Here is a 19,085-nt window from a genome sequence, read left to right as displayed (position 1 = left end):
AAGGTGGTAGGGACAGGACAGAGGTGCTGCCTGAGCCATAGCTTCCTCTGAGCTGCCAGAACAGCAGCTTTTACCCTTACCTGCTGGGGACCAAAAGGTGACCACGGGATGTAGGGCATGGAAATGCCCCCATCAACTCCCTGCCAGGGGAGGCAGAGATCATTCCCAGAGTGGTGTGCGCATGGCTGGGAACCTCTCCTGCCCTACCATGGGGTGTAGCATCACAACTAACCCAGAAGCAGCACTGCACTGGAGCTGGTGAGCCAGATGAGGATGATGGAGGTCCCATTCTCATCACTACCTTCCAACTGCTCCTTCTCTTCCTTGTCTTTCTCTGCCACTGCCTCCTTCCTGCTGTTCAGCACCCACAGCTGGCCCAGGGCCAAGCAGAGTTGTGGGTGCAGGGAGGTGCTGGGCTGCAGAGAGGAGAGGCAAGCAGTGAGCTGCAGGTGGCCTCCCTGACGTCGCCCTGGGGACAACCCTGGTGTCAGTGTTGGGATGGACACTGGTTCATCCAGCACTAAGGTGCTGAGACTTGTGCCAGGGCATCTCTGCCCTGTCCCAGAGCCAGGGATGGCACCCTACTGGTCAGTCACGACAAGACTGAGACCCAAAGCCATTAAAACTGAAAAGTAAAGGATTAGGTTTCACATGTTGAGCAAGTTAATCTAGTGCACTCTGCAATAAGAAGAGCTGGGGGAAAGCAAGGGTATGTCCAAAGCATTTGCAGCCAGAGAAATGCCAGCCTCATGGGTGGGCTTTGAATTAGTTCATCTGTATGAGGCTAAACACAGCACAGAAGTGGCTTTTTTTGTATTAACTCTATTATTTAACTAATCCTTCAGCAATTGCCCTGAAGTTCCTTCCTCAACACTTCTGTAGAGGAAAGATCATGGTTCCCTTTTCTAGCATCGCGCCTGCAATTACACTCTGTGGCATTACAATTATGGAGGCATTACACTGTGGTTCTGCTCCACAATATCTGTATATTAACATTAATTTGATATAAGCACAAGAATAACTGCACGACAGAATAATTGCACTCTAATGATTATATAGTTAAAGTACCTGGATTATAAAAATATACATGCATTAAGTATCAAACTAAAGAGATAATAATAAGTCATTAATTCATATAGGCAACTTCCAGAAATATGAATGAGTTATGATTAGCTATCCTAAGGCACAGCACTAATGTAATTACAGTAATTATATTGTATTTATGAAGAGTAAAAAAGGGGAAATTGTTGCATGAACCTTTCTTAAGGCTGTTGTGTTCATGCAGAAATGGAAGAATTTTGATCAGTTTTTTAGAATGACTTATACTCTAAGATTTCTCCCCCTCTGCTTCTCGCTTCTCATATTTTTTTTTTTTCCTTTCTCTACAGGGGAAGACATGCAGGGTTGTTTTATGGACGTCAATCTTTAAGGAGGTAAGGAAGGAAGCCAGGAAGGAAAGGGAAGAAAGGAAAGGAAAAGAGGAAAAGGAAGGATGGGGAGGAAGGACAGAGGAAAGGAAAGGGAAAGAAAGGGTAAGGGAAGGGAAAGAAAGAGAAGGAGAAGGAAAGGGAAGCAAGGAAGAAAAGCGGGCATGTCATTGCCTGCACAGAGAGAAGAGGCGGGGAACGGGACCCCAGAGCCCCTCACCACACGGGGGTGGCAGCCGGGCTCGGCGCTCGCTGCCCGCCCCCAGCCCCTCCGGGCCATGTGGAGGTGCGGCTCCAGCCGTGCTCTTGCCAGAGCGCTGGGTCTCTCCCTGCAGGCAGCCAGCGCCCGCAGACCGCCCCCGTTCCCGTTCCCGTTCCCGTTCCCGCGCGGTGCCAGCCCGGTCCCGGGGGCCGCGCACCCCGGCCCGGCTCCCGCGGCCGCCGGGCCATTTTTTCCTCAATGAACGCTCCGCCCGCCCCGCCCCCGGTCATTTGCATAATGAGGGCTACCGGAGACGCCATTGGCTGCTGGGGGGCGCGCTGGGGCGTGACGTCAGCGCTCGCAGGGTAATGCCTGCGTTGTGGCGGGTAGTTGGAGCCGGCAAAGCCCGCGCCGCGGCGGCCCCGGGCGGAGCGGCCGGCGGCGGCCCCGAGCCCCCCCCGCGCAGCCCCGCGCCGGCATCGCGCTGCCCGCCGGAGCGCAGGACGGGGCGCTGCCGGCCCCCCGCCGGGTGATGGCTGGGGGAAGGCTGCCCGCCCGCCTTCTGGCCGTCGCTTGCCTCGCCTTGAGCTTGGCCCCTGGAGCGGCGGGACCGCGGGACGCCCCCGGCCTCTCGCGGCTTCAAAGGAGGAGCCTGGCGATGGACTTCGTCGTGCCCTCGCTGTTTCGCACCTACGTGCGGGAGCTGGTGCTGGGGCCGCCGGGGCGCGCCGCGGTGCGGTGCCGCTTGCGCCTGGACTGCGCGCCCCTGCTCCGCGCCGCCCGCGGGGCGCTGCCGCGGGCCGAACCGCCCGGCACCCCCGCCGCGCCCTCCGCGGCCGGGCGGCGGCTGCGGCGCGCCAAGCAGCTGGTGCTGGAGGTGGGCGAGGGCACCGTGCGGGACGGCTGCGCCGGCGCGCCGCCGCCGGGCTCCGGCGGGGCGCACCTGGAGTTCAACCTCACCGAGCTCTTCGCCTGGTGGCTCCGCGCCGGCGACGGGCGGCTGCGGGTGCGGCTGATGCCCGAGCGCCGCGGCGCCCTCCCGGGCAGCGAGCGAGGGCTGTCGGCGGCCATCCGCGCCGCCCGCCCCCGCCTCCTCTTCCACGTCTCCGCGGCAGGTGAGCCGTGCGTTGCATGCCGCGCACCGCGCCGGGCAGCGCCCCTCGCCCGCTCCCGCGCAGATCCCGCCGTGTCCCGCGGGGCGGTGCGCTCTCCCCGCCGGGACGCGCGTCCAGCGCCCCGCTCCGTCCCGGACACTGGGACGCGGGACCGGATGCGGGAAGCGCAGCTCCCCCGAGCAGTCGCGCCTTCCCCTCGCGACTTGTCCCTGAGGGCTGCGCTTTACCGGTGCGAGATGTATCGAGGGGCTTTGGTGGGGCCAGGAGGACTATTTCGCAAGTGATGAGGGATTTTGACGGAACGCCAAGAGTTCCTATGTGCTAGAAAGCCGCAAGCAAGACCTAGAAGGTTAAAGTGTCATTAGTCGAAGGACAGCAAGATAGGTTTTTTGAAACTTAAAAAAATGTCATCCTAAAAAGGGATGATTTCTCAAAGTGCTGCAAGTATTTTCAAGGTTATGTGCAAGCAGACCAGGGAACAGCAGAAACATCTCCAAAGCTGGGTCTGGCTCTCGATTTTGTACATTAATGCTGCTATCTCTATTACTGGCTATTAATATTATTACTCTTCTTTAAACATAAAAGATAAGGGCTGATTGGCATTTTAAAACCCCAAAGGATCCTTAGTGAACTGCACTGTATCAGATACAGTATAAGAAGTTGTACATCTGAGGACGCTCATGCAGCACTGGTATTTGTGTGAAGAGAGAACCTTAGAATTAGAATTTTGATTCTGGTGGGCAGTGATTGGCAGTCACGGTTTGGGGCATCTCCTTTATCTCAAATCAGGACTCTGTTTTGGGCCAATGAACAAGAGAAATTTCCATTCTGTGTGTGCATTGTATCTTTAACAGAAGCTGTGATTCAGCCTTTCCTACTAGAAGAATATAATGCCTAGAGGGCTGCAGGTCCAAATAGTTTGTCACAGTGAGTTGAGTCAGGTACCTTTTATGAAGCTTCGTAGAAGTCAATGGTGTGTCCCTGAGTAGCCACCTACTTAATGGGCCACAGAATACACTTAAATCACAAGAAGAGAGAGAAGTCACTGCTGGGCTTTGAATACAAAGTTGGGGCAACTGATTTCTAATGCTCATCTGAAAAGATGGGATAGCCATCTGAAGAACTACAAATGGAACCCATCTCCTTCCTTGCTGCCTGAAAAGATAACCAGAGCCGTCTGTCAGGGTAGGCTGTGTGAAAGTCATGCAGCTGTGGCTGAAGTGAGGTATCCAGGTTAGCTCGTCCTGTGTTGGATCTGGCAGGGATAATGCAGAGGTGCTGTCCACCGCAAGGTGGCTAGGTGAGGCCAACACACCCCCACCTTCCAGCAGGTTTTGCCTTGTTACATTACCATAAAGAAGGACTAATTAAAAATTAAAGACACCAAAACCTACTGTCTCCTTTTCTTTCTGTTCAGGGAATTGGTTGTGATTAGCACTTGTTTCGATTTACAGATCTCCTCGGGCAGTGAAGCCTTAGTTTTGAATGCCATCTTTACTCATGTACTTACAGCAATGATGGAGCTGGAGGACATGAATCTGTCTTCTTACAGGATGAAGGTGTGTTTTGAACCTGAGGGAAGGGTATACTTAAGAACTAACAGCTTCTCTGATCTGAATACAATGCAGATGGAGCTTTAACCAAAGCTAGTAAAACTCACAGGCTTTATTTTGTCTGTTGTCTCACTGTTGAGGAGAAATGCATGTTTTTCCAGATCAGTAGGAAGCTCTGCCCCTGTAAAATCATGTTGGAGAGAAAGCTCTGCTGTTCTTACTGCAACAGAGTCATGGAAATTCAATCACAGAGGATGCAGGAAAAGGAGGAGCAGAGGGAAGGAATATGGACCTTCTTTACCTATATTGAAATGGTAACTTCTTGCAGCTGTTCATAGTCTCCTGTAAAAATCCTGGTCTCTATCTGAATTGCACCTCTGCTTTCCCAGCAGTGACACCTTAACATAGTTACACTGTTCCTGGCTTTGCCCTGCTTTTGTAACGTGGGTTTGTTTAACAACATTAGGAAATCCGTTCCTCCTGCTTTGCTAAGGTGCTGCCTATGTGAACACCGTGTGTCACTGCCAGCCTTAAATTTGTGCTTTGCAGCCCTGCCGACAGCAGGATGTGCTGACACAGTGATAACAGCACGAGCAGCGTCCACCAGCCTGTCAGATTCCAGCAGTTATTGACACCATTGCAGCTAATGTGCACGGGGCTTAACTAAAGCCCTTCCTAAGGCAACTGAGCCTTTCCTTCATTGCTTAAGCTAATTGGAAATGGATTTCAAACAACACAATCCTCCCATCAACAATGGAAAGCTGCTTCACTTATGTTGGCATGCTGGGCTTTTTTTTTCCCCTCTTGTCTGCTGGAGATGTCCAGGGTTGCAGTACTTCCCAGAAAAATGTATAACTGCCTTGCTAAATTGTTTTCACCATATTATCCTCCACGTGAATGGAGAATGAATTATATTTTAGGATGAGAAAAAAATGGCCAAGGGTATGAATTCCCACTGACCTTAGAGGTGACAACAGAGTCTTGAAAATAATGCCTTATTCTCTTTAAGTTATAGTTTCATTTGCTGGCTCAAAGATAAATTTAACTAGAGTGAATATTTTCCTTTTTTAGCAGCATGTTTGTACAAAGTGTAAAGCACTTTGTCTCAGTCTGTTACTGAACAATTAGTAACGGATGTACTGTTGTTCAGCAGACAAGCCATAAAGTTCACAGGAATTTCTACAGGGCTCTTCTGCAAATATTCTTGATGCCAGATTTCTCTCACACTCATCATTGTGGGAACAGAGCATCCTGCAAGAGGAAGCTTCCATTTAGAGAAACTGTGGTCCTCAGCCCTTCTACCATTTCTTTGTCAGCTTGGCCTTTTCAAGATTGGGTACAAGAGAGTTTTCCTCTCTTTGAAGTGCATTCAGACTGAATACTGTCTTTTTAGCCTTCTCCCAGTGCTTCTCTGGGACCAAAAAAAAAAAAAAATCAAATTAATTTGAATTTTTTCTGTATGAAAGAGGCACAATAAGAAATACAGAGGAAGGAAGAAAGAAGCTTGGGCAGGAGTGCAGAGCTGCAGATCTGTATTTAAGGTGAACCTCTCAACTACCTGGTTGCTGTTGACTTTGCTGTCATTTTCTATGGTTTTGACTGGAAACTCTGCCTCCAGGGAAACCTTTCCCAAAAGTATTTAATGAAAACCAGTACATTGCCATGGAGAACTGAACAGACAGTGTGAACATTAATGTCAGGAGATTTTCAGAAGACCGACTTCAGTTCTGCTCTTACAGGATTCACTGTGTGGTGTTGAACCACAGTGGGTCTCTGTAGCAGTGTACTCTGGACACATTATTGAGCTTTCTTGGGGGAAATAATCCAAGAGCCCTTCCATCCTAAACCTGCACTGGTATGTGGATTTTCTTCATGCTAACCTCACAGGTAACCGGTTCTCTCACTATAGGGCACCTGAGCCACAAGTGTTGCTAAATAAGTTTCTTGTGAGTTTACCCAGGAAATTTAATTAGCTGAAATGGCCATAAAATAACTTCCCATGAAAACTAATTGCTACTTACATATGCAAAGGTGGGAAGCATATGTTAAGAAGGGGCATACAGGGTTGAAAATGAGTCATTCTTCCCTCTAAAGGTCAGTGTACTTTCATTCATGAAATAGATTTAACATTCCAATTATATTTTTTAAATAGCAATGCATAACTTTTCATCCTCTGGCTAAGCGAAATATTAGTCCTGCACTGTGGCCTTCATCTAAAATTTTATTAACTTGCCACGTGTATTCTCCCTGAAACTGTCTGCATTCACTACATACCAATGCTATTATAATGCTGAGGCAATTAGGCTTTACATCTTTAGGGGTCTGCTACTATACACCTGAACTCATTTGCAGGAGGAACCCTTTGCCTAAAGATTAGAAAAGAGTTCCAGACTAGATAAAAATGTAGTTTTGAAAGTGGACATTTTGTAAATGAATATCAGAACTCCAAGCTGGAATTTGACTGGTGAAGTCCACAGAATTATTTCTGCTTATTTTAGAGGTTACCAGCATTTAATCAAGGTCCCTTAGTTATATTTTTCATTATATTCTGGTTTTGTTTTACTGCCTTCAAAGGAAAGTGTTTGAAGTCGTGTCATACTGAGCAGAAAACTAGTGAAAGATACTGGTCACTTTGCATTTGCTCTCTGGTTTTCTCTCACCCTCAGCTGTGTGCTACACCTGAGATCTGATCTTACTCTTATAAAGCAGTGGCAGAACTTGGTGGATAAGACTTGGGCATTGCCATCGGGCTGCTGAAAGGCTTTTTCCTGTATTTCAAGTGATTTTGCTCTTTGCTGGGGTTTTGTGCTTTGCCTCATCTATCAGGCCAGCTTTGCCAGTCTGAAGCTTAAGGATAGCATGAGTTACACTTGAGTTTACTCTAGAAGTGAACTAGTACAAATCAAGGCTTTCCTGTTCTACCCTTGCATTGTCAATGGTACCAGTGGGCTGCATGTGGATTACCAGTTGTGAAATCAGTGAATCATGAGTGTGCTTAGAAGCATCTTTCCCAGACTTTCCTGCCTTACCAGGTGTGTAGCACTTCCCTCTAGACCTCCAGTCATTGATGCTCTCCAGAAATGTGAAATTAGTCAGTGCACAGTGCCTCTTCTTGAGCTGAAAGTGCTTTGTGAAGTGGAAACCAACTGTCCAGTGATGGGGTTTGCCTGGCTTTGTTGGCAGTATGATCCTTGATCCTATTGCTGTCCTACCTGTTCTTATCCAAGTCACTTTCCTATTCCATCAGCACTAAGAAAACTTGAAAGAACTCATAGTTTATGACTCTTTAGACTTATCGTGCCTTATCCACTGTTTCCATGTTGACCACAAAAATTTGGCTTGCAAAGCCATGAGGCTTTCACAGTAAAGCCACCGGCATTTGCAAATTTGTTGCTGATTATTTGACAGGTAATTTTAGAAATTATGCTCAGTCTTTGAGTGGTTCACAGAAAGTGTGATGTGATCACGTGGTTTTGTTTTCCCAGAGTTATGTGGTGTTGCTGATCCTCACTGGGAGCCAGGATTATGCACAACATGTTTATGATTTCTAGGTCTGTTTTCTGCAAATTCTGTTTACTTTTAGGCTCATTGTTCTTATGAATGTTCTTTTTCATAAGCATGTTCAGTAAAATAGCCATAAACAAACACCAAAAGGGGCACAAGTAACAATTTATTATGTTTGAATGAACATTTATGGCACATTGAAAAAATATGTTTTCTCTAAACTGTCTGTGCTTTTATTTCTACATTCTTAAAAACAGGGAATAAATACCTATAGTAAAGAAGTGCACAGGGAAACTTAAGTGCTTTATTATACAAAAGCAGAGTCATTCTTCAAAATCAAAGGCGATTTTGCAGTGTCTGAGTGAATTGGATCCTGAAGCAATCTGGTCATTTGGTTCACTGCACATCTCACCCAAACATTACATGATAGGAAGCAAAATATGTGTTTGTGACAATGTGAATTAGCCAAAAGAAGTAGAGGAGTTGAAGGGAGACTGGCAGGATTTAACACTTACAAAGTTCCCAACTAAGTGAGCCTTGTCTTAATAAAGAAGATCCCACCTCTTGGATACATCAGTGCTAACTCCCTTGGAGTGATGATGTTTTGAGAATCCAAGTTGCTTCCCAAACAGCAGCAAGTTCCACACTGTGCCTGTCTAATTCTCACACCAAGGCAACTTCTCGGGCTACTCAGAACTGGAGTACTGAGACTAGGAGATCTATGTTTTTGGTGTAAGCAATTTACCTAATAGCAAACACAAGTTCAGGTTGCCTGCTTTTTACATCTCTTTTATCCACTGAGCAACAACATCTGTTTCCTGGGAAGCAAACTTCTGAGCTCAACATGGTTGATGAGACTGCAGTGCAGGGCTGAGAAAGGTCCTTTATGAAATGTGCCACATTTGTCCTGCTTCTTTAATTCAGAAAGATTTGGTTGGAGAAAAATGTCATGGAAGCATAAATGCAGATTTGATAAGTCTGACCTTTCTTTTCTTGCGAACAATAAATGTCAGAAAGCTTAAAATGACAAGCTAGAATGGCTAGAGGTTATTTATATGTTTAAATATTTAGGCAAGAAACAGATTTTGAGACTAAAGTCTAATTTACATGAGTATTTTGATTTATGACTGAGATGGCTGAGTATCTTCATGGTTGTCACTATCCTGCTTAGGATGGCTGCTCAGAAACTCCCTGTGACAGCATAGGTAGGACTTAGATATCTCTACTTGCAGAAGCTGTGAACTCTGTCAGTTGTAGTGAAGGAGAATCAGCTTCCCTTGTTAGTAAAGTAGGATCTGTGATGTGGTTGAAGTGTTCTAAGTGTATCCAGTAGACAGAGCTGGTGGCTGGCTTCAAACTGACTTCAGACAAGTTTCTAACAACAGGCGTTTCTTTGGCCAAAGACCTTCAGTAGGTAGCTGCAAGAACTGAGTTCTAGTTTGACTTCCAACTTAATTATCTTGCAGTACACAGCTCTGCCATTGACATCTCGTGTGACATGAAATACTTCCCTTTGTGGCGGTTGCTTCCTTTGCAAAGCAAGGGTAGTTTTGACTGCTTTTCAACTCTGTTGGTAGATGGTGCTTTTTTTGTGGCTTAATAACGCTTTTATTTTCTAAGTACCTGAATAAAGGCAGTAAGGTGCAGTCCGAACTCTCAGCTTTTTAAGGGAAAAGCTAAAAGAACCAGTATATCATATTGATTTATTCCCATCTCTGCACTGCTAAAAGTCAAAGGACTGCTATTTCCTTCATTTCAGTGATAGCAAACTTAGAGTTTTGATTGATGCTACAAGAAAATCAGCTTCTCTTTCATTTTTAAAAATGTTGAGCCCTGCCTTTGATTGTTAAAACACCACCTGTCCTGAAGCCAAACAGTCAAATTTAGATTTTGATTACTTTGTGAGTTTTTGACCAAGATTATTTGTACCCTCAGGAAAAGTGAGAACGAGATAGGCTGTGGCCAGCTGCCCATGTGCTTTTGGCAGCAGCAGCAGCTGGGCACCATCTCCATTTGCAGTGAGGAACTGCAGGTGTTGGCTGCTGCTGGCTAGTGGGGACTGCTGAGCAAACCAAGCACTGTCTGTCCTGGTTGGGAAGGGAGAACGTTGTGGAGGCAGTGGGAGAAGGTTTATCCTTTATGGCTTTTTGCTTAAGCTATTGGACATTTGCATGGAATGGGGGATTTGAGGTTGTTTAAAATTTTAGTGGATTACCTAATTTTTCCTGGATTACAGATGGCACTGAAACTTTCTAAGTAGATGGTTCTATAAATGTGGGGCATCCCCTTTGCAACTTGTCTCATCACCTTTAGAACTCTTCAGCTCAGTTTTCAAGTCCCAGGACTTTCCACTGGTATTTCAATGTTTACATCAAGACAGAAGAACTCCTCAAACAAGGGCATATGCTGAATCCATTTCAGACTGGGACTTCCCTGCAGTAATGCACTGTGAAGAAAGAGGCTCTTTCTGCAAGCTTTTCTCCATTTCCTTACTGACAAGCAACTCTCACTGGTCTTATATCTTACAAAACTTTGTGATGAAAGAAAACCTTGACTCTATCTTCAAGTTACAAGCTGGGCAAAGGGAGAGAAGGTGGCTCTCTAAGGTGAAGAGCAGAGAACACTTGGGTGGTGAGTGCAGGGGGTAAAAGCAGGATCCTGCAGTGCGAGGGTGGGAGTACAGAGGGAGATGTCCATGTGTGGATTCTTGTGCTGTATATTTCTTGATGTCAGGAAGAGAAAATTCTAGTCTGTAGACATACTGGAAATGGTGCTTTTCATATATGGTACTCCTTCTAAAAATTTTATGTTATTAAAATTTTCTTTCCAGCTCAGTTTTGAAAGCTGGTGTGGTTCTTCTGAACGCAGTTGCTGTAGTGTTTGTGACATGCAGCTGAATATCTGTATGTGGTGATGCTTCAGAGGTCTGCAAGTTGCAGCAGACCTCTAATTGCAACTTTTACATTGGCATTTGCCTGCTGTTTCTACTGGCCCATTGAGTAAAAAGTTATCTCAGATGCATCAGTGTCTGGGCTTTTTATAGCCTCTTTCATGTTGGATTCTCAAGCTACTTTAAGCCCTATCACCCTGGTGACAATGCTAAGCATTATTGTATCTATTTTACTGAGAGATCATAGAAGCCAGAGATGGGAAAAGCATTATTTGATTATGTTAGACTGCGAGTGCTGATAGAATTTTCTCATATAGAATATACTATACAGGGAAGTCTCTCTCTTTGCTTCAGTCAAAGGGCCAAGAAAGAACAAGAAATTGGAGTTGAGAGGCTCATTAGCTTGCTGGAAATACTGCAGCAGTTATTGGCAAAGCTACCGGAGTCTCTTCTGCTCCACACCATGTTTGTGATACTCCTCTTTAAATAAATCTTTTTTGTCACATTCCACACTTTTTGCAATACTGTTTTTTTCTAGGTTTTGGGATTATCAGTGATCTGGTGTGCTTCTCCCTATCTTCAGATTTCACCCTGTGGCCTTACCCTTTGTAGGGCAATGTATGTCAGCATTACAGACTGTGATGCAATGGTTATTTCCAAGGGCTGTTTCATTATTGATGCTAATTAAACTTGAAACTAATGAGAAAGGATTACTTTTCAGGGCTGGAGAGGAGGGCAGAATAGTTATTATAGGTTAATTATTCTTCTAAAAGACTCGTTTTAAGTAACAATTCATTTTGTCAATTTTTTCTTGCATTGTACAAGAGCCTTGTTTGAAGAGCTTTCAAAATATAATTGCTGCACTGACCTCATCTAGCTCTCAATCAGTAATCCCCTTCCATCAGCAAAAGGTTAATAAAATCTTTAAGGAAAAGAATTTGGTGCCTTATCTATGTGTAGACGATTTAGAATAGGTCTCCCTGCAAGTATTTTCTATTACCCTTCTGCATGATTTCTTTGGCATACTTTTTAGATTTGAAAAATGTTGCATTCTATAAAGCTTCCAAATTTAATGGTTGCTTTGCAAAACAGGTGCATTACAGAGGCAGGGAGTGAATCTACTTGGGGCTGGCTGAGAATTGGCACATAAGTCAGAACACACTTCTTTGTTCTCAAAGATCTACAGCCCGTGGTGAACCTTAAAAATCTTTCCTCACTTTACAGGACACTGGGGTGTCCATAACATGATTAGTATTTGCTAAATAACCAGGGGAGGAGATGAGCCTTGTTTTACATGGGAGCCAAGGTCTCCTGGCTGGGAAGAACTGTGCGTTTTGAAGGGGATGACACATGCTGGTCCATTTTGCTCCTTCCCAGCTGTTATGTTGAACCTTTCTTCTTCTGGATTTTTGTAGAGATGAGTAATGGCTTCAGATTTTTGCAGTATTCTACTATGAAAAGGGTAAGGCAGAGCTGCATTAGTGGTATTGTGAGTGCTGAAAGTTGAATAAAATCACAGAACTGTGTAAGTTGGAAAAGACTTCTAAGATTACCAAGCCCAGCTGTTAACCCAGGACTGCCAAGTCCACCACTAAACCATGTTCCTAAACACCACATCTACACATTTTTTTTGACATTTTCAGGGATGGTGATTCCACCGTTCCCTGGGCAGCCAGTTCTAATGCTTGATAATCCTATCAGTGAAAAAAAGTTTTACTAATATCCAATCTAAACCTCCCCTGGCACAATTTAAGGACATTTCCTCTTGATCTGTCAGTTGTTACCTTGGAGAAGAGACTGACCCTTACCTGGCTACACTCTCAGGTGGTTGTAGAGAGTGAGAAGATCACCCCTGAGCTGCTTCTTCTCCAGGCTGAGCCCCCCAGCTCCCCCAGCTGCTCCCCATCAGGCTTGTGCTCCAGACCTTTCCCCAGCTCCACTGCCCTTCTCTGGAGTCTCTCCAGCCCCTCAGTGTTTCCTGTGGTGAGGGGCCCAGAGCTGGACACAGCACCCGAGGTGTGGCCTCACCACCGCCCAGTACAGGGGGACAGTCACTGCCCCAGTCCTGCTGGCCACACTCCTGCTCATACAGGCCACGTGCCATTGGCCTTCTTGGCCACCTGTGGAACAGGTCCTTTTCCTCTGGACAGGTTTCTAGCCTCACTTCTGCAATGCAGCACTGCAGGGGTTGTTGTGACCTGGCACTTTACCTTGCTGACCCTCATACACTTCGTCTGGGCCCATCAGTCCAGCCTATCCAGATCCTCTGTTTTTGTGGATAGGAAAGAAAGCAATCTTTATTAGCTGTAAATGTTAGGGCAGCTTATGTGCTCCATTGTCTGGTGGCCTGATGCCTTCTGTCAGGGCACCAGCTTTGCATCTTGTATTGATGTGAGGGCTGTGAAGGCAAACACCCGTGAATGCAGGTGATGCTGTGAGCAGCAGGGCCTCAAATGGAACATGGGATGCTGTGGCTTTATGAAAGCCCTTACCTAGTAAATCCACATTTCAATCTGTCTTAAAAGGGCAGCATTCACCAGGCCTCAGTTCAAGAAAAGAGTAACATCCTCCATCTGGGTGCTGGTATCAAGATCAAAGATAAAACACCCTCTGAGTAATCATTCTTGCCACTGGGCTCTGCTTAGGCCAGCTCATAGGATTTGGGATAGTATTTGAAGTGCTGAGTCCTTTTTGTGATTAAGGTTTTAAATCACACAAAGGTTGATCAAAAGCTCAACGTTTCCTTCTTTCCCTTACCAGCCTACTGTCCTTTATCTCTTGAAACAAAGCAGCATTAACTTTTAAGATCTGATTCAATAACATTTTATGGATAATAATTATGACTGATATTAAGCCTTCAACAACCAGTCTGTACAGAGACTTAATGTATTGAGATTTATTACCACTGTAACCTATCTTTTTACATTGGTTGTAAAGCAGGATCAACTATACTGATAAGAGGAAAGAGAAGCATCAATGAAGTGTTTGCCTCTGCTTCTCTGCAGGGTGTTCATATTCTTGCCACTTAATATTGCTGGCACAGTGGGAGTTTGCTGGTGAAGAGTTTTTGTTTACAGAGTCTGTTTGTGCAATTGCAGAATGAATGAATGAATGAGTGCATGAATGAGCTGCAGCAATCCTATGCTGGGGAAAGGAATCTTACTGGATAGACCCTGGAGAACGACTATCACGCTTTCCTTTTTAATAATGAGTGTGAGAATGCAAAGTTTTTAGACATGAGCTCAACAGCTTTCTCTAAGTCATATTCCAATAATGGAAGCTCTTAAATGTATAAAACTTCTTTAGACATCCCATATTAGTGAATTTTTCCCCAGAAGTTTCCCAGTTTCCTTGTTATTTCAGGTTTTAGTTGTATGTATCTTGAATCCTTGATTCAGGATATAGTCGTATGTATACGTCATAAAAATGAATGGAGATGGTCCCTAAACCAAACTGAAGACAAGGCTGAGCTGAAGAAAACTCTGGTTTCTAGGTCTTTAAATGCTGTGCACAGCAGTCTAAATATAAATTACAATATGAGAAAGGAAATTCACTTTAGTTTCCATACAGGGTCTTCAAAGAAAGTTCTCCTATTGTATTGGCACTGAAAAAGTCACCTGAAGGACCAGGGACTGGGTCATGGCTCTGCTGAACTTTGTGATGTTCATGCATCATTAACTGTAGCTGTATTATGCAGTTGCCTTTTTTGCCTTGCTTCTCCTCATAACTTTCTGTATAACAAAATCTACCTCCCCAGTAAGTTCAAATAAGATGCTGTCTGCTTATGTCCTTTTTACCTTTTTGATGGCAAAGCAGAAGGGAATTCTAAAGTGCTATGGGAGCTACACAGAGGCCTTGCTTTGACATCTCTAAATATGTGAGTAATGGGGTGCTTAGAACTTATTTTACGTGTGATGGATGCTCAACAATAAGGAATCACAAATTGTGAGCAGCAGAGCTCGGAGAGGAGAGCTGCTCAACAAGATTAATGGGAAGGGAGACCTTTAGTGTAATGAAAGACAGTTCCAGCTTGAAAATAGACAATGCCACACTAGATCGAGTCTTGAGGATTTGGACAGTCAGGTTCCCTCTGTGCCTTTGTAGAGACCCTTCCTAGGCAGGGAACACCAAAGAGCTGCAAGAAAAGTACACTACAAGTCCCCACTTCACCTGCAAGTGAGTACACTTGTGCACCAAGGGAACAGATTGTCCAAGGGATGTCTGTCAAGTGGGGGATAGGGATGTTGAAGGAAAACTAGGAATTTCTTTTTGTTCTAAGCAGTGCAAGCCAATAAGAAAAGCAGGATAAGGCTGCAGTAGAATGTAGCTAGGTCTGAGCACTGCAGGGTTTATTTTACAACCATTTTCCTGTGGAGAAATGACCTTAGACAAATCACGCAAGTGAAAACTAATTGGAAAAAAACTCAACTTGCTTTCAATTAGATAGTAATTATCTTATTATTAGAAGAAATAGCAAGTTTAAAAGAAAACAAATATCTCCATACTCAAATAATAAAAAAAAATCCAGCAGATGAAAGTGTAGTTCATCCATCTCTTCCATTTTACATTGAAAGCCATGATTAAATCTGAATATCATGACTAAAGGAGTATGAACAGGGAGCAGAATTAGCAAAATGTTAGTGGAGCTGGCTGCAGGATCATTGTTATGACTGCAACTGTTATTCTTTGTCTCTGACAAGGATAATAGTATGTGGAAATGAAGCCAGCAAACATGTAAAATACATCTAAATATAGAGGACAAACAGCAAATAATAACTGGACCAGTAATCAGGTGCCGAAGGCCTTATCTGTTAGTACAGTGGCTTGAAAGATGGCAGTGCTGGTAGATAAACATTAAGGGGACTATGAAGCTGAGGATAAATAGAGCAATATCCTCTAAACAGTAAAGAGCTGAAGCATAAGACCCTGGAAAGACATTCAGGACTTATTGCTTGAGAAAGATCCCTAAAGCTGTCAAGCAGATGTGCAGCTGGTAAGTAGATGACTCGCTGGGATGTTGACTGAAATGGTAGAAGGAATAAATCAGAGGAGATTGCATTAGTGTAACTGAAGGCAGTACATTACTTTGCTTTGAAGTATAGTGTCCTGTGGAGAAAGCAATGACTGTCATCCCATAAGAGTGATCAAACTGAGTGGAGACATGTCCCAGATTTAGGCTGTAGCATAGTCAGGGGTTTCTCCTCTGAGCACTTATAACTTTCAGGTTTTCTTGAAGGCTTTGGACTAGAGTTTGAGTGGAGGCATAAGGGGTTGATCCTAAGCTTACTGAAGCTAATGACATCTCCCCATTGTGCATTTGCTCCCCTCTCCTGCTCTCAGGTACAGAAAGACTGGGCAAGAGCCCCATTTTCTGCTCTTTGCCATTGGGCCGTTTGCTGTGAGTGCACAGGGAGACAGAGCACACCTCATGTTTTGTGTCAGAAGATAAAAAACAGAACTTATTTTCAACCTGGCATTTTTTGTCAGCACTTAGTCTGGGTGGAAATGCAATAGAAGTCCTTGGTACTCAGTTTAGTGGTTGGAGCAGTAGTGTCTGGCTGTCTTTACGCAGGTCAAAGGAGCATGGGAGATACTAAAAACTCTTGTTCTTGCATTCTTATGGTTTTGTGGAAGGGGCTTTGGACACAACCATTGCACTGCAGCGTGTGTGTTAGCCATTGAACATCAAAATTCCTGCTGTATCCCACTCTTAGACCTTTGGCATCGTATGTCTGGGTTTTGAGTTGAATTAACACAGGGAAGCATCAACCAAATAAGGGGAATGGTGGCATGAGAGCATCCTACTGTAAGCAAAGGGGAAAACAGCTCTCCAGAATTCACTGACAGGAGAAAGGTGTTTGTTAGGGTTACTAGAATATCCCTAAAGAAATGGGAGTTCTAATAGGCACCTCTTAAAACATTTTGCATCCATTGTTCATTAAGCATTGCATCCTTGAAGACCTAGTTTCAAGTTTCTCACCTTTATTAAAATGAAATTATGTTTGATTTACGCCAATGTGCTGCACAGAACAAGCAGACCAGGCAGGTCTCCAAACTGAGGGTGAACACCTTTTTCATTCTGCCTATGCTACTGTGGTCATGCCTTCACAGTAAGGCACTTTTGCGTGGTATCCTAAACTTGAAATTGAAAAGGTTAACAGATTTGCCCTTTCTGCCCCATGAAAAAGTTCTCAGTATATGATACTAAAATTATTTCAAACACACTTTTGTCACTTAAAAGTTTGAAAATAAGTTATTTTTAAAATAGGGATTGGGAAGGGGAAATGAGGCAATATCCTTTCTTAAAAAAAGAAAAAGAAGACAACTAAATTGAGATGTCCATCTGAAAGGAGAACGTGATTTTTACTCCAGAGGGGATAAAAAATATCTTGATCCTACCTCTAAAATCCTTTCCAATGTAGCTATGATAGTCAAACCCATCTGCAAAGATAAAGAGCTGAAGTCTTGTCGCTTAACATGTCTTTTATCATCACTCTCATCTCTGTCTCCGGAAGCACTTGAGGATGGTAGAATGGGGATCAGATTAAAATGCTCAAGGGAAGGAAAAATAATAGGAAGGTCAGACTAGATTGTATTAAAGTCATGTCAGCAGAATTACCAGAAAGAAGAACAGGCAAAGTACCTGAAAGAAAACTTTTATCCAAACTAGTTTACAACTAACATGGAAGTGTCTTTAATCTCTTGTGTTAGTTCAAGCTAGAATAATTCAGAAATTTTCTTTCCTAGTCTCTAAACTGGTCCATTGATTGTTTCTGTGAAGTAATATCCTGGGACACATCTGTTTTATTCATAATTTTGGTTTCATGGCAAGACCAAGACTTTTTTTCTCATGTGGGTACACTGTGAGCCATCTTAGTAAAAACTTGGATTCTGTCTTGGGATTGCCATAAGAAGGTAAGTTTTATGTGGCAGTTTTTGAGCTGCTCCACATATGTCTCTAGCCTAGAAATAAAAGCCTGACTTTCAGGGCAGCTTTGAGAATGTGGAATTATCTAAAGCCTTATCACTGACCTCCCAGCCCTGGTCACTGCTTTTTTATAGCCTCTCTCCAGAGCCTCATGGGCACTTCCATTATCCTGAAACAATCATAGTGTTTCTTGAGAACAGTCCTGCGAGGTCCAGAAGCAGTTCTGTTTTCTCTGGATAAAACACAGGTATGTCTTGCCTCTGTAGCATCTATTGTTGGTTCAGATTTTGGAGTCACACACACGGAGTTTCAGATGTTCCCTTCAGTTCCACACCCAAGGACAGGGAAGGTGCTTAACTTCTGGAGCTGCAGTTCCATGGAGGCTCTGTTTTGCAATTCACCTCTTGTAAAATGTTGCAGGTAAAAGCCTCCTGGATCAGAGCCAAAGCTGGAGCAGGTGCAGCAGAGAGGTGAGTTCAGTTCTAACGATCTGAATCTCAGATGCCTTAAATGCAGAGACCAGATCAGCTTTATTTTCCAGGAAAATTCATTTGTTTGTTTTTGCCATAGGCTTCTCTGTTAAGGCCTTTTTTTCCTATCTGAGCAAGCTAGGTTCTGTGTTATGATTCTGTACTACAGCAAACAGGAGTCCTTTCCCAAAACAGCCTCTTCTTCCAAAAAGGCTCATTACAGTGGAAGTTGTGCCTTGCTGTGCCTGACAGCATCATGACTTGATCATACACGGGTCTGCCTTGATGCAACTTCCTCTGCAGGTTCCTTCCCAAGTTCTTTTTTTTTATATTGCATTCTGAACAAATAGCTTTTCTCATAAAGGCACTTCATAAATGTGGTGTGTGCAGGTCCTCTGAGTAGCACTAAATCTGTGGTAAACCTAAGGGAGTTCCACAGAAAGGTGATGAAATACTGACTTGTCAACTGTTTTGCTGGCTAAATGGCAAATGTGGCCGGCAGCTTTACCCTTTGAAGTGGAGAGAGGTAAGGGCAGTTTCACTCTTTCACAGTCAGCCACAAATCATCCCTAAAATGAAGAGTTACTTTTAACAGTTTTTTTAAACTGATGTCTCAGTAGTGAAGGACTACATTTTTTACTAGTGTTCATGCTTATTTCTGTGCTATTCAATAACTAAAGATATCCACTAATGAATTAAACAATTAAGATTTCACCTGTTAACCATTCTTCTTGAAATATAGTTTTTAAAACTGTTTATATTTGGAGCTTCTGAGGAGGTCAACACAAGACCGACACCTAAGAAAATGTCAAATTGCTAGAGTTGAGAGATGTGGAAAGTGAAGTTTTGTAGCAGTTCCATGGTCCTTCATGATTCTCATTTTTCAATAAAATAATGATATTGATGAACCTTGTGATGTTGCTGAAGGAAAAATGGAATAGAAGTGAATTTGGCTTTCTCCCTGAGGCGTTGTGCTGAATGGGTTGTTCTGTAATC

At 44.1% G+C, this 19,085-nt stretch overlaps 1 protein-coding gene across 1 annotated transcript in view; it reads left to right on the top strand.

The window, feature by feature from the left end:
- The first annotated feature begins 2,161 nt into the window (after nt 1-2,161).
- The window catches only part of ALK (ALK receptor tyrosine kinase), a 306,168-nt gene continuing 289,244 nt past the window's right edge, over nt 2,162-19,085 (top strand). Inside the window, exon 1 of the mRNA XM_088052596.1 lies at nt 2,162-2,744. Within this exon, the coding sequence (XP_087908722.1) occupies nt 2,162-2,744 (583 nt within the window). The remainder of the gene's footprint in view (nt 2,745-19,085) is intronic.

The sequence above is a fragment of the Pseudopodoces humilis genome, chromosome 3 (assembly GCF_049639895.1).
Source record: "Pseudopodoces humilis isolate 2021_Gansu_Grassland_sample_001 chromosome 3, ASM4963989v1, whole genome shotgun sequence".
NCBI lineage: Eukaryota > Metazoa > Chordata > Aves > Passeriformes > Paridae > Pseudopodoces > Pseudopodoces humilis.
Note: the sequence above shows the minus strand (reverse complement) of the source record. Positions and strands in the feature narration are given on the sequence as shown.